The following is a 15,366-nucleotide window of genomic DNA, read 5'->3' as shown; positions in this document are numbered from 1 at the left end:
GATAACCACGATAGTAGCTTTTGGAGTGTGTGTGCATGTGTGTGTGTGTGTGTGTGTCTATTTGTGGATTGTTTACTATAGCGAAGGGATGAGGGGTTGTTAGAACCAGGATGAAATGGAAGCACCGTGGTGAAAAAGTGCTTCAGGTTCACTCACTCGCTCTCTGATAGCATCTGTGAGGATCCCATGAATAAGAAAGCTCGTATGTTATCAAACAAAACACACACACAGCTCATTCAGCCAACAGCAAAAGCCTCAGAGCCCTGTGTGCATGTAACTGAGAGTGTGTGTGTGTGTGTGTGTGTCCATGGTTTAATATTTGGATGCCATCAGCTGTAAGAAATTTCTATTCTCTTGTATCTGTTCTATTCATGATGTGTTTGATTAACGTGTTCTTTTAATGTATTTTCTATGCAGTATATTTGTTTCCTAGGTACATTTACCGATGTGTGTGTGTGTGTGTGTGTGTGTGTGTGTGTGTGTGTGTGTGTTACAGTATCTAGGTATGTGTGTGTGTGTGTGTCCCCTCCTGCTGCTCTGTCCAGCCTCTAGTTGATTGATGATCTCCCACTCCCACAGGGTCAGCAGGGTCATGACCTCCCACTTTTGACCCCCCTATTGAGAAGGACACACACACACACACACACACACATACACACACACACACACACACACACACACAGCCCATACAGAAACAGATGGCCTTAGGACAACTGGGGCTTCCTCACCTTTCATTATTTCTCTCACTGTCACAAACAATCAAACAGTCTCACATTCACTGATTCACTGTGAAACAACACTTTTAATTTCACCGCTAAGCGACAAACAAGCGCCTCATAATAGTTGATATAAATCTGTGCTAAATGTTACTTACAACAACAGATAAACGTCAGTGAGGGAAACTGTTCTGAGGTTTGATTCCCTGTGTTTTACAGAGGATGTGGATCAAAAAATGAGTTTGACAACCTGTAGTAACATCACCACCTAGTGGTATGACAAGGTTATGACAACTGATCAATAATAGAAAATAAAACACAAACCACAGCCAAGCAATAAGATTATATTTTACTGGCTGCACACAAAAGCTAATAAGTAGGACAAAGCCTTAATATCATCATTATTAAAAGCATAAACACATAAACTCAGAAGATAAATATTAAATCTAAGAAAAAGAAGAAATTCAATATGAAGCCCAAATTAAAGATGTGAGGGAAAATGATCATCAGAGCTCTGTCTGCATTCACAAATGAAAAGTAACTTTAAAACATCTGCAAAGACACACAAACAATCCTTTAAAAAATAAAACAAAACCACACCAACACACATGTCGAGCGCGGTGCTACCAGATGGTTATAGATGGAGGGTGAGGAGGTGGAAGACAGTGGACAGGAAATGGAGGATGAGGAGGATGAAGCAGAGCAGGCAGGCACACAGCTTATTAACTGCTTCTTATCACTTTCAGGGAACAGTGATAAGAGCTGATCAGGTTATAATGTGATCTGATCAGACTCTTCTCTTCTCCATCTTCTCCTCGGCTGCCGCCTTCAGCCAACTGGCCACATGGTTCTCAATCTCCTGAGAGACGGAGAGAAGGGAAGAACAGTGTGTTAAAGATGATCCAGACATACACACTTTCACTTTAATACGTTGCAGCGACCGACTAAAATGTTACATACATACGAGTGTTTCATAATACTACAGGAGGGAAGTGATTCATGATGTTTTCTGCTGTTGTAAGTTGGTTGAATTTGATACATTTCAAGCATAAATATCAAGAATATGAAGTATTCAGGCCTGGAAACACCTCTGATTAGACCTCAGATGATCATATTTTCACCAAAAATATTATGTATATTACAACTAACTCTACAACTATTAAAGATTACAGTAGGATCATTTTGAATTAACTCAATTCAAAGGAGAGATTCACATTTCTTCAAGTGTATGGTCATATGATCCTAACTTGTCCAGATCAAACTGAAATAGTTATTCCTCCTCTCCACGTAGGCCCTGAGGAGATTCCGACCTAACGTAGTTAGGTAGTTAGTTAAAAATGGAGGACAAGATTAAGATTAAGACTGAGATTATTATAAGATTAATATAAGGTACTGTTTCGGGTAAGCGTACCTGGTGCAAACACTTTTGGTGAAATGCATCAGGACTCAGTGATCCTGGTGTTTGTTAATTAATGAATTAGTGAGATGGACATACCTTTCGGGCCTTTTTGAGTGAGCAGCGGTCTGTGACTCTTCTGTTCATCATATCAGCACAGTGAGCAGTGTCTTCAATGAAAACGGTCTGAGCCTCTTCTTCATCCTCCGGCCTGTCGTGCACCACCGACAGCTCCTGCCATGGGTCAATTCCACCTGAGGAAATGATGGTAAAGATTTTTCAATAACTCAATAAAATCCTGAGGCCTTTCCTCACTTCACTGTCCCCTCACCTGAGTTTACTCCTTAGGTTCAGTCATTAGTTGTTGTTTTTAAGTATTTCCTAATAAACCCAGGCTCACCGTTGACATAAAGGACCCTGTGTGTGTAAGGTTTGTCCCCTCCATAGTAAGTGTTTGTGAAGGCGATGCGTGCAGGCAGGGAATGCTGGGAAATGCCAAACAGCAGGGGACACAGCTGAGTATCGACCTGCAGGGTCATCATCCCGGAGAACGGACAAGTGGCATCCTCACATGTCTGGTCTAGACACACACAAACAAAAAGGGGTTCAGGGGAGAATGACATTGAATATATCTGCATTGCTTTGTGTGTGTGTGTGTGTGTGTGTTGTACAGAAGCCAAACTCGGTGCAGGTCTGGTAGGTCCACTGTCTTGCTGCTCTCCTGCCTGCGTGGAGGGACGTATCCATCAGATCCTTCACTGTTTTCTCATGTGACACGTCCAGACAGGGTTCTTCATTAGTGGAGCGATAAACCTGCAGAAATCACACACATACACACAGAAAAATAAACTTAAAAAGACAAAAAGAAAACAGAGGAAACAGAAAACACCTGAGCTGGTGTCCCTGATCCCTGGTCACTGATGAGAAATTCACAAATATAGTGCAACAGTGACCTCTGGTGGTTTAACTGTGCATGACCAGTGAGTGGGGTCATCTCTGTGGTGTGTGTTTTTCATACCTGTGCAAGTTTAACAAGGCGAGTGTAAGCCTCCATCTCCCCCCCATATGTCTCACTCCTATTGGTCATGAGACCACAGATCTCATTAATAGACATGAGGACCCCTTCTTCATTGTACTGCACGGTGCCCATGATGATGTCCGCAAGGTTTTGCATCAGCTCAATCTAAAGTGGAGATATTTGGCAAAAGAGTTATTTTGCTCTCAGAAGCATTTAGTCTGCATCAGAAATGGAAAAACAAACAAACAAATGAACAAAAATAACAAAACAAACAAAAAAGATGGCCGAATAAAGAGAGTAAAGAGTGAAATATGATGAAATTATTATCTAGATGAGAGGCGTGGTTCCCAATCCAGGGGTGCAAGTACAAATTGTGTAATAGTTTTATTAGATTAGAAGTTGTGATTCAGTTTAAATACATAACAATTTATTGAGTTAGCTGTGACACCTGGACACATGTTACAGCTGAGAGCGTGAAAATTAGTTAGCAAGAGAAAGGTCTAAACAGCACTTATTCATGGTCGAAACAGCCAAGAGTAATAGAAGAAGAATATAGTTAGCCAAAAGAAATGCCTGAAATAGCAAAAAGTAGATACATGGTTGACATGGATAAATATAAATTTTCGAAATGATTAGAAAAAAGTAATGAATATACAGCTGGAATAGTTACAGCTATTGTTGATGGGTGTTTTGAAAAATAAATGGTTGAAACATGGCTTCTGTAGCAGTGCGAATGCTAACATGATCAGATTAAACACTGACAGTTTAAATGTATGAAAAAACATTGTAAAAACTATCAACACTCGCTTATTTGATTTGGCATACAAGTGGCATCCCACCATGACGTCCCCCATTGGTTGTGAACTGCCGCTTCAACCGTCAAGTTTGTAATTTGGCTGCTGCCATCTTGGGTTTTAGGAAAGAAGTAATGATACTTGGAGGAGAAAGTGGAGCTGAGGAGGAGTGAGGGGTGGATCTGACTCTGTCCTCTATCCTGATTGTCAGGCAGGTCGCCATGTTTGGTACAGTCTGTCAATCACACAGTAGCCCCACCCTTAGGCATTTCCTGTTTTATGGTCTATTTTCCTCTAAATGGAACCATAATTTTAAAAAAATGAACATCATGTTGTATAGAAATAGACTTGAAACTAGCGATTGAAACCATAAGCTCATTAGGGAAACGCTTTCTGAGGTAATAAATCAAGTGAGAAGTAGGACTATTTTCTCATAAACTTCAATACAATCTGACTTCTTTTTGCAGCCAGAGGAGTCGCCCCCTGATGGTCATCAGACAGAATGCAGGTTTAAAGGCACTTCCGCATCAGCTTCACTTTTCAGACCGGGTGAACGTCTATTTTCATATATAGTCTGGGTTCGCAGGAGTTGGGTGTTGACCTGGGAACCTAGGAATCGACAGCCAACCTGCTCGCAAACCTCCTATTATTAAAACCATTTGTACATATTTAAAGAGTTGGTGTTCATAAAGAGATTCATCTGATAAGTCTGTAGGGTGATTAGAGAACAGGTTTGCTTTGTCCAACTACTCCAGAGCCCCTAGCAGTCGTGGTCAGAGTCCTGTTTAGTCGCATGGAACAGCATGGAAAGTTCACCACACTTGCATGCAAATAACTAAAAAAAAGAATAGAAGTGCCCAAACAACAGGCCACAGATGGTCCTTTGCTCACTAACTAAAGCTCCTCATAAAAAAACAAAGCTGTCACCTGATCATCAGGATCCTTGGGGATCTGACAGCAGCCAAAGTCCACAGCCACCTGGCTGACATTGCCGCCCATCAGGGCCACCTCTACAGCAGCAAAGGCTTCCTGCACAACAGCCAGACACTGCAGGAGGAGGATGAGGGTGAATTTAACACAGGATCCACACAGGAGTTTAAATTCTGTCATATGATGCACAGACATGTGGCTGCCTTCCCACCTTTTCTGAGCCACCGACTGCTTCGTTCTTGAGACTCAAGCCAACAATCTGAAACAGAGGAAGTGACAGATGTGAGAGTGAGGATGTTGTTATTTAAAGGAGGCATGTTTCACAGGGCTAATTAGTGATAATTAGCAACTCTGTTTATATAATATGCAGAGCTGGAAGTACAACAGAGGACACTGAGGTGTTGGTAACATTTCTGAGAATTTGTAGCAGGTTGATGACCTGAGGAGAGGTTTATATTCTATGAATACAAAACAAAAATGAATGGAAATGAAAATGAAATGATGGGATTTTGAATTCTGCACCACAGATACACGAGGGGAAGAATTTAAAACGGACATAGTGTTGGGAATAAATTTCTTCTATCAGATTTTTTAGCACTCATGACTTCAGTTTTTAAAAAAATCCCATCTACAGCCCTGGTGATATTCTAATATTATATAACTTTACATCATTGTAGGCAGAGAAGTCCAGCTTTGCTTTTACAGGAGCAGAGGAGGCCACAGCTCCGTACACTAGATGAGGAAACTGCAAGAGGAAGAGAAACAGAGGAGAGACAAAAACAAATGAATATATAGGTCATTGCGTTCAACCAACAAGTATCTGCTTGTGAATCTATAACCCGATATGGCCTTTTCCTCTGTGCCATTGAGCTCCATTGTTGCACAAAAACTATTAACAGCACATTAGTGAGCCACATTATTGTATCTTAATTTAGTGAGTGACCCACACACACCATGCTACTGCTGTAAATACTCTAATATAGCAGCCAGATCTGCCTATAGAAATAGTGCCTAAAAAAATGAAATTACATATTTTTGATTAATTTTTGAAGATTTCCATCTTCGCTCAAAACTGTGCAAACAGTGCAGATTATGGAGAACCAAGGGCCTGATTGTGACACCGAATCAACTGCAGGATCTCTGCAGTGACCGCAAGTCAAAGCCAGATTACCTCCTACACGCAATAGTAACATCTTTTTTTCAGTTGTGTTCCTGGAAGTATCGAAGTGATAGATGTGATAGGTGGTTGTGAATTCACTAGATAGGAGAGCTGCTTCAGTATGTCTTTTCTTATCTCTTTTAGGGTTTGAAAAAGCTTTAGCAAGCAAAGTAAAACATTAATATTGCCTCTTCATTATTCTACAACACTGCTCACATTGCAGCTGTTTCTCTAATTGATTGTTATCAGGGAATTTTAATGCAAAGATTCTTAGAGAGATCTCTTCATGCATGTTCTCATAATCGTGGCCAATCATCATTTCATGCTAAAGGAGGATTACTCAACAACTTCTTTGACTTTAAAGAGCCTTAACCTTAAGCATCTCTGAATTCTACCAGAGGTTCATATCTGGATCCAGTGCTTCACCTTTCCTCTGAACCAGGCTGACAGAGCTCCAGAGTAGGAGCCTCCAAAGCTGATCCAAGTGTTTCTGTTGCTCAGATTGAAGCTTTGGCTGATGTACTGGTGGAATACAGCCAAGTCAGCGAGTCTGGACCAAACAGACAGGAATACAGAAGGTCAGCATCTTTCAATTGACAAAAATACAGTATATTGACACATATCTATAGATACATGCAAAGACATACAGACACATGTAAATAAAAAGAGAGGAAGACAGAGGACAGTGTGAGAAACAGATTCACATGTTTCATTGGGTTGATATCTGTCCTGGTTTTCCCTTGAATGTCCTTATTTTTATTTGATTGTCCTGGAAAATGTACTTGGGTTTCCTGGGACAGAAATGTTACCTTTTTTATTTGATCTATTTTAAAAGTAGCTTTTAGTGCCAGTGTGTCCATTACTAAGAATTGTGCCAAGGTAATGTGAGAAGGATACTTGAATCTGATTGGGTAGGAGTTGTCCACGATGCACAAAATTCTGGGGAACACTTGATACAGATGTTTGATTATTATTCCCCTTTTATCATTTTGACCTGTAACATCATCTGGATTTCTGGAGGCAAACCAAATACAGAAACCTAAAACACACACACTCTCTCCACAGTTAGACACACACAGAAACCAGAAAACTGAACGAAAATAAATGACCTCAAAAGAGACATGTGCGCATACATATGCAATGAGGTAGAAAAAGCAGGGTGCAAGACCTGCATTAACAACCATGCATATACAAACACAAACACACACACACACAAAATGGTAGGGAGCCAACACTAACGCCTGCTGGCTGCTCAGGTCTGCCAGGTTCTCTGTTTTGAGGCCGTCAGGGTTGATGCTGTCACCATAGAAACGATGCTCCACAGCCAATAGCAGAGCCCCGTGTTCTTCAGCCATGTCAACATGGTGACCTGAGAAAATATGGTTAAGGCAGATAAGATTCAATGTGTAGCGAAGTTTAAATGCAACTGCAGTAAAGGAGGGGATTCAAAGTTAGTGCAACTTTCAATGGCTGCAAAATGTGTGATGATCAACTCCACTATCAAGCCCCAACAGGTACAGTCTGTACAGTAAACCGTGAAAAAAAATGCTTTCTATGTCACATGTTCATTTGATTTCATGTGTTGTGTATACAGTAATTTCTGTATATTTTATCTATGTTTACAAGTTATTTATTTTCCCCTGAAAATAAACATTGTAGGACAGGCTATACATTTTACAGATCACCAAATGCCAAAAACACTACAAAGAAAAATTGGGACACTGCAAATTAAAGTTATGAAAACCAATATTCAGTAATGTTTAAGAGTCTGCTAATGTTAATATTTATAAAGGGTACAGTACCAATGAAATACTCCTTTGGCTACTACTTGGCATAAGGGAAGAAGTACAGGAAATTAGGTGGTGACAAATTTGTGTTTGTTCTAAGTACTTTTTAAATGATCTAGTGCATATTAAATAATTACAGCGTACAGACAGGGACCAATTATTTTCATTATCAATCACTCCACCTATTATTTTCTTGATTATATAAATCTCCACAAATAAAGTATAATGGCCACCTCAGTTTCCTAGAATTCAAGTTGGCATTTTCGAATGAATGATGACAGAGAAAAGCACAAAATCTTCAATTTGGAGAAGCTGCAACCAGCAAGGTGTATTGGTATTTTAAAGAAATGACTTTTCAGGTCAATTAAGCAATTATCTGATTTATATCCTGTCAATTGACTAGTCGATTAAATGAGCTACTTGTCAGTTTTGTCATTGCTACATAACCAACATTAGCATTAACAGCTGTTTACTTACCAGTCTAATTAATGCTAATGTTGGCTATGTAGCAAAGGCTAAACTGACAAAAACTATTTTCAATAGCTTTACAGGTGCAGACTTCTTCCCGACATAATGTTTTGTTCCCCCGTGACAATAATGAACACAGTATACGGCATAAATAATAAAAACTAAAACATGATTCATTAAATAAATTTATTCTTAGTCCGTTTTCAACATGAAATTGTAACCCCCCTTTATTCAAAAACCTCTGGTCTTCAAAACCTCTAGTGTGGAAGAAATTGGACCGGATGGAAAGAGGGATGGTGGGTACTAACAAAAGTCAGTATAGGACAGGACAGATAAAGTCAGGGTGAAAAATATGCTTGTAAACCAGTGTCACCTTATTCAGCTTGCTAACACATAATGTGATGCTTCAATAATAGTGTTTTCACTTTAATTTCCGAAGCTTCAGCTGTGTGTCGGCCAGTTTAGTAGCTGATTCAGGCATTTTCTGCTGTTTTAGAGCGTGTATTAGACAGCTGCATCCTACTGTACCTGCCAGAACATCGAACTCAAAGATGGGTCCTTCTCCTCCAATGAAGAGGAACACTGGACCATCAGGACGCTGCCAGTATGCCTCATTTACAAAGAACTTCTGGAAGAAGGACAGACAGAGAGAAAGGGACAAAGAAAAATACAAAAAAAGAGGTTTTATTTAGGCTCACCCAACCCAGCAGCAGTGCACATTCATGGCCTTAGTGCGAGTAAGCCTTTTCTTTACGCTGCAGTGGACAAATTTGCACATTGGCAGCCTCAAATGGCAGCGAGAGCTAAATGAAGCTGAACATTTCAATTTATGTTTTGGGAAACATCGTCTTGTCAGCGCCTGGTGGAGCTGGGAAGGTGAAAAGGTTCAACCAGTCTAGATTTCTCTGTTTGGAGAGCTCACCCAGTACTGCACCAGATTTCACTCAATTTAGCTATCAAACTCAAAGCAGCACAGTTCAGTGGGACAGGAGACTCTTTTGCTCCAAGCTGAGAAGGCAGCTGTTTTATCATCCTCACAGCATCAGAAATACTTTCAAAGATCCTCTGAAGTAATGTACAATACTGTAGTTTTTGATACTAAATAAAATAGGCTGCTGCATTCATTCACAAAATAAAAAAAAACTTGTTCAAATGTAAGTTCTCTTTTATCATCACCATAAGTTTTCAAAGTCAAGTGCTTTTTATATACAGTATGTCTCAAATGTCTCTCCAAATCTCTCCATGCACTCTTATAGCTCAACAGCTGAAAATGAAATGTAAAAAAAGCACTGTTTGATCTTTCTCTACCTGAGGGAAGGTGCTGGTGTCCTGTCGGTTGAAGTGGTCCAGCGGCTGGTGGATCCGTCCCTCCTTTACATGTTGGAGGGGCTGTTGGCCATTGACTGTGTGTATCAGGAGATGCTGCTTGGCTCTATGCAGCTGGAGATTACGCACACGCTCCTTCATCTGCCTCAGAACTCGTCCTGGTGTTCAGAATGAAACAAAGAGGCAGGGAAAGGTGAGGATAGAACTAAAGCTCAGTGGTTTATATAACCAAAAATCATATTCTTTTTTATCAAGTAAGGGGCCTGGCTCTATCTGAGGACCACCACACCTGGTCTTATAGCAGCCCTGACCTGCTGACCTGCAGCTCTAAGACGCCTCCTGTGTAGCCATCTGACTGATAAAAGCAACAAAACCAAGTCTGCTTACATTTCACCCAGGGCCTGATGTTGATGTCATTGACAAAAATACTGAAAACTCTACCTACAAAATCTATGATCTATTTTAGGAACAGTCTACATCCAACAGTAGTTTCCAAGGGGACTCATCATCCACACCAGCAAGTTTTGTTGTTTCTTCTGCTTCAACTTTAACAACTAGAAACATAACAGGGTCCCACCAATAACAGGGTCCCACCACCCGAACACAATGGCCCCAAAGGCGCACTGAACCAAGATCATCAACAATTCATGAATAACTACAGTTACCGCCTTGTGGTTGTATGCCTTGGCGACTCAGACTAGTTTCTGTTACATCCTTATTTATGCGGAGTCATATAAAATATTAACCATTTGTGTGAAATTTTGTCATAATTGCTATGTGAAATCTTGAGTGTTTTGTAAGGTCACACTGACCGTGACCTTTGATCACCAAAATCTAATCAGTTCATCCTTGAGCTCAAGTGAATGTTTGTGCCAACGCAAGGCATTACGGAGATATTACGTTCAAAAGGCCACGTTTTGTGAGGTCACAATGACCTTGACCTTAGACCTTTGACCACCAATGAAAACATAAAAAGGTCTTCCTGAAATGATGAGCAAATGTCTGCCATTTATCTACGAGAACTACAGGTGTTGTTATATACAACAGTAATTTGCTTTTCCAATTTTAAGTTCTCTTGTTATCAATTTTAGGATATTGGATAAAATCAAGCATAAATCTTTGAGTACATTCATCAACTCACCGGCATCAACATAGTTCAAGAGGAGTAGAAGGATGAAAAAGTGGACTGATGAGAAAAGCATCTTTACCACCAGATCAGGACACTTTCAGGTGAATTTAATGCATTATCCAATCAGCAGGAGTCAGGATGATCTCTGCCACTCATCAGCTCCATATATAGTCCCTGGAAGAGGCTGCAGTGATGAGACGATCCCTGAAAAACGACCTGTGATATGACCTGTGTATTATTATGATCTATATCTGATATATCATGAGAACAGAGTGAAACTTTGTGTGTATGCTAGTGTGTGTAATTGTGTGTGTGTGTGTGTGTGTGTATGTCTGCCATATATAAACTGCTCAGCGAAAAAGAGCGTCAGCTTGGTGATGTAATGAGAGCTCTCTGCCTTGTAATGGCTTTTTTGGAGGGGTTAAGTTACTGGGGCAGTTTTTGACTTTTTCCTCCTCTTGTGCTGCATCAGTGTGCACAAGCAATAATAGGCAGACACACACAGACACACACACAGACACACACAGAGTTTCTGCAAGTAACAGTGGAAAAACTGAGGAGTTGCTCTGACTAAAGGCTTAAAAAAGTCTGACGTAGGCCTTTTTTGATTGTTTGGTAGCTACTTACTCTAAAAATATGCATGTGAGTATTTGATAAATCTTCTCATTTATTTTAGAGTCAAAAGAAGCAGGAATGTTTGACCAGTTTTTCTATAATAAATTGTCCTGTCATGTCTTTATGCCAAATATAAAGCTAGAGGCAGCAGGTAATTAACTGTAGGTGAGGTGGAGCAGACACAAATTTGGCCGGAGTGGCACAAATTGGGGAGAAGACAAAGCAGTGGCAGTGGCAAGCAAATTGAAAATGTTTTAACTTGAGCAAATACCTTTTGGGTACTTGGGTTTTATGAAACTAGCACTTTGTTGTGTATACAGAAGAGAGGAAAAGTAGTAGTTGTTCAGTCATAGCCTAAACTCAACACAAACACACACAGGCACACTCCCATCCCAACCACACGGTTATGATGAGTCCCAATGTATGTATAGTCGGTATATTGGCTGTATGGGATAAATAAAAACAGATGACCCAAACAATCCAACAGTAAAATTCACATAAATAACACAAGCTGAAAAATTTCCTGGCTGAATACAACTTAGGACTGGAAACAGTTATTTCCAAGTTACAAGTTACAAGTCACTGCACCATTTTAAGTTTTTTTGTGTGCAGATTAATTCAGAGCTGTTTGTATGCAGACTTTTCAGCTTTGAACAAAACCTGGACAGCTGTTTTTCCCTAGTTCCACTTTTAATGCTAAGCTAAGCTAGCAGTTCACTGACTTTTACTTCCTTTTAGTGCAAAAAAAAAAGTGAACATAGAGCCAAAGTCATGTCTGTTCAGCCTGTGTTCAAATAGCTTCAGTAATTCAGTGCAATCTTTCAGCATTTCTTTCATGGGCCTTTATGAACAAATGAAGTGTTTTCCTGTCAATTATTCCCATATAAATGAAGATGTGTGCTTTTACCAAAGTTAAACAACATCGTGAGTACAGAAAATCTAACTGGCTTGCAGAAACCACAAGCCTGGCAGGTTCTACATGAAAATCCAAACCTCAGACGAATGCTAATGCTGCTCTGTGAGGCAACTGTTGCTATATTATTTTTAAATGATGATGTGATAATGTCTTGGGGTTGTTTCTTCCGCCCCTGTGGTTGACACAAGATCAAATGGTGTAGGCTGGAAGATGCATCACTTGATCACACGCAACACAACAAGCCAAAGAACACATCTGACATGTCAGCTTAGGATGTTACACTAAATGTATAAGTGAACAATTACCTATTTACAAATCGAGTGGACACAGAACAAGATTAGTATTCTACTGAAGACACGTCATTTGATCCATTGTTAACATGAACACACCGGTAAGTGCTGCTTTAAGTTAAATTAAATGCTCTGTGTAAATGTTAGCTGTCGCATAAATATAACCCAGTTAGCATAACTTGTATTGCATAGATTTGAGTAAGCATACAGTAAACATAACAGTACAGTTTTTGGGTTGTTTGGAATATGGCAAAGTGGGGGGAAAAAAGACAAACAAAAACAAAATCAATCCAAAGTAAGAGTTTAAACTTTCATAAAAGGGATTTGTTTTTTATAATTTGTACATACAATGCATAAATGTGTATTGAATTTTTAAATTGACATACATTTTGTAAAATCCACTAATATCACCATAAATTGTACAATAAATTTCCGTTTGTCACAATAAAATTATATATTTCATTTTTTATTGTATTTTGTAATTATGCCTAAGAAGTCCTAGGATTACTAGATTTCCTCATGTCACTGTAAAATTACACAGAAACTGCCAAACGTAAAGAGGTAATTCATTAACGTCACAGTAACCAAATTTCTTGAGCTGAGTGCGAGTTTCCTGTTATAGTTTAATATAGCTGACATTTTAAATGTGTGGCAGGTCACACTGATAAAAAAGAAAGGAAGGAACAAATGTGTTGTGTGCGTCACTGCAATATTCAAAACAGCACACACAAATATTGCTCTTCTCATCAGACAGACATGAACGGCACTATGAAAGATGGAAACAAGCCAGAGCCAGTTTATGCTGCAGTCTTTGGCTCCATTATGGTAGTGGGTCTGCCTCTCAATGCCATGTCACTGTGGATCCTGCTCCGCCGCCACAGCCTCAAATCCACCAGCGCCGTCTTCATGGTCAACCTGGCAATATCAGACCTGCTGCTCGTCATCTCCTTGCCCATGAGGGTCTACTTTTACGCCACAGGCACCTGGCCACTGAGTTCAAGGGCATGCAATGTGATCACAATGCTCCTTCGCAACAACCTGCGCTCCAGCGCCATCTTCATCACCTTCATCAGCATGGACCGGCTGCTGGCTGTGGTTTATCCTCTGAGGTCACGCCATCTACGAACTTCATCCAATGCCTGGAGAGCTGCTGTACTCATTTGGGTGTTTGTGTTGGTGGTGAATATCCCAGAGAGTGTGTTCTTTTCAAGTTCTTCTGGTCACCACACTGACTCTACCTGTTTTAAATGGAATCCCCATCTTTACTCTTCATTTGTTTACTTCATGTGTGTGGTACTGTTCACCCTGCTGGCAGTCAACATTGTGTGCACTGCTCTGGTGTCTTGGACTCTACACAAACATCTGAATGAATCTGCAAAGATCAACAACAAGGTGAATGTCATGCTGATTTTTGCCATGAATTTGTTGATGTTCACCATATGTTTCTTGCCTTTGAATGTTGGTATAGCTATGAGAGCTGCAGATGCAATTATACCTTTGACATGTCTTGCAACTGTGAACTGCTGTCTGGATCCACTGTTGTATTACTTTTCCTTTGATGGCTTCTGGAAGAAAAAACAGGATGTGGATCCTGCAAGAGAACGATAGATAAATGACAATTTTTATGAGATGCCAACTGATATGTGACATTTTGATTTGCCTATTGTTCAGCAAAAAAGCTTATTTGGTTGTGGGTTCATCATTTGGTTTGACTGTATAATGTTTTATTTTTATTTTTAATAAAATTGTCTCTTCAGAAACAGGTGGAGAAAAAGCTTGTTGATGTACATAATTTGTATCTATAGGCTGCAATATCACAGCTTCATGTTCAGAAACAGTTGAGGCAATTTTACAAGAAATTTGTAACTCTTTAAGAAATAGATCGACAGTTTCCGAATCATGCTCAGATCACTTCCTTCCTGGGAATTAGACAAGTACAGTACATATAGTAAGCAATGGAAACAGTGGGATACAGCTAGCTTCTGTATCCTGTATCCTGTATTAATGTTTAAACAATACAAATAGTTCAGCATTTTGGGATCACTGTGTTTTTGCTTTCTTACCTAAAGTTAGGTGATGAGATTAAAATGTCTCTGCATAAGCAAAGACAGTTGATAAAGATAAGTAAGCCACAGCCAGGAGGTGGTTAGCTAGCTTAGCGCACACCTTGCCAACATGGGGAAACTGCTGTGTTTGAAGGGGAAAAGGGGGCCAAGCTTGAAATATTACAAAATTGTGATTTTATACATTTTAGTTTCTTTACGCGTTCATTTGTGTACTTCCTGTTTTGTTTTTTTTTTTACCTTTGAACAGAGCCAGGGTAGCTGTAACATCATATTTAGTGTTCAGGAATGAAGTAGGTTTCCCAAAATATCAATTTCTTGATAATTACACGTACATTTTCTGTCATTTTGGAGCTGACCAAATTAATCTTAGAATCCTGAACTCTAAAGACTGACATATTTGTGTGTTAAACATCCAAGCTGGTTCAGATAAGAAAAGCGAGGATTTAACCCTTATTTTGGCATCATCTTTTTCTCACTTTGTCTTTTGATTATGAGTAATAATGCTGTGTGACTCTCTTATGTATTCCACATTAAAATCTTTTGATGTGACTCAGGCCTTATTTGTCTTATTTGAGTGTCTCAGCAGTGGAGACAGCACATCTCCAGCCCTAAACCCCACCAGACTGAAGGGCATCTGCAAGGATCTAGATTATCTGATCTGCAGATTTGAAATGATCCAAAAGTAATCACTACTAATGTGACTGGGCACTGAGGACTGGCAAAATAGCCTATTTCTGACTGGCTTTATATTAACGC

General features: G+C 39.7%; 2 protein-coding genes across 3 annotated transcripts; one reads left to right on the top strand and one right to left on the bottom strand.

The window, feature by feature from the left end:
- Positions 1 to 792: 792 nt before the first annotated feature.
- On the bottom strand, positions 793 to 11,338 carry prss16 (serine protease 16). Its single transcript, XM_071471888.1, has 13 exons — positions 10,736 to 11,338; positions 9,577 to 9,752; positions 8,797 to 8,896; positions 7,253 to 7,382; positions 6,440 to 6,563; positions 5,522 to 5,599; positions 5,066 to 5,113; positions 4,852 to 4,971; positions 3,131 to 3,295; positions 2,784 to 2,925; positions 2,513 to 2,692; positions 2,212 to 2,366; positions 793 to 1,575 (listed from the first exon to the last, which is right to left on the bottom strand). The coding sequence occupies exons 1-13, from the start codon at positions 10,794 to 10,796 to the stop codon at positions 1,504 to 1,506; spliced, it is 1,551 nt and encodes a 516-aa protein (XP_071327989.1). The 5' UTR covers positions 10,797 to 11,338; the 3' UTR covers positions 793 to 1,503.
- Positions 11,339 to 12,484: 1,146 nt separating this feature from the next.
- Positions 12,485 to 15,116, top strand: LOC139614583 (lysophosphatidic acid receptor 6-like). Of its 2 annotated transcripts, none has more exons than XM_071471943.1 (2): positions 12,485 to 12,645; positions 13,299 to 15,116. In XM_071471943.1, exon 2 carries the CDS (start codon positions 13,301 to 13,303, stop codon positions 14,150 to 14,152), a length of 852 nt encoding a protein of 283 aa, XP_071328044.1. In that variant the 5' UTR covers positions 12,485 to 12,645; positions 13,299 to 13,300; the 3' UTR covers positions 14,153 to 15,116. The 2 variants fall into 2 exon arrangements, with proteins under 2 accessions (XP_071328044.1, XP_071328043.1); XM_071471942.1 differs by having other exon boundaries at positions 13,295 to 15,116.
- Positions 15,117 to 15,366: the final 250 nt, after the last annotated feature.

This window comes from Trachinotus anak, unplaced genomic scaffold, assembly GCF_046630095.1.
Source record: "Trachinotus anak isolate AG129_WGS33_773 ecotype Australia unplaced genomic scaffold, CSIRO_AGI_Tana_v1 ptg000034l, whole genome shotgun sequence".
Lineage (NCBI taxonomy): Eukaryota > Metazoa > Chordata > Actinopteri > Carangiformes > Carangidae > Trachinotus > Trachinotus anak.
The sequence above is the reverse complement of the archived record's forward strand: the minus strand, read 5'-3'. Positions and strand labels throughout refer to the sequence as shown.

Bases quoted from the DNA above. Each gene is read 5' to 3' on its own strand.
- prss16 (XM_071471888.1), bottom strand. From the start codon at position 10,796: ATGCTTTTCTCATCAGTCCACTTTTTCATCCTTCTACTCCTCTTGAAC. The intron at 7,383-8,796 runs GTACAGTAGGAT...ATATTTTCTCAG, and splicing joins TGAGTTCGATGTTCTGGCAG to GTCACCATGTTGACATGGCT. The intron at 2,693-2,783 runs GTACAACACACA...GTGTGTGTCTAG, and splicing joins CTGCACCGAGTTTGGCTTCT to ACCAGACATGTGAGGATGCC.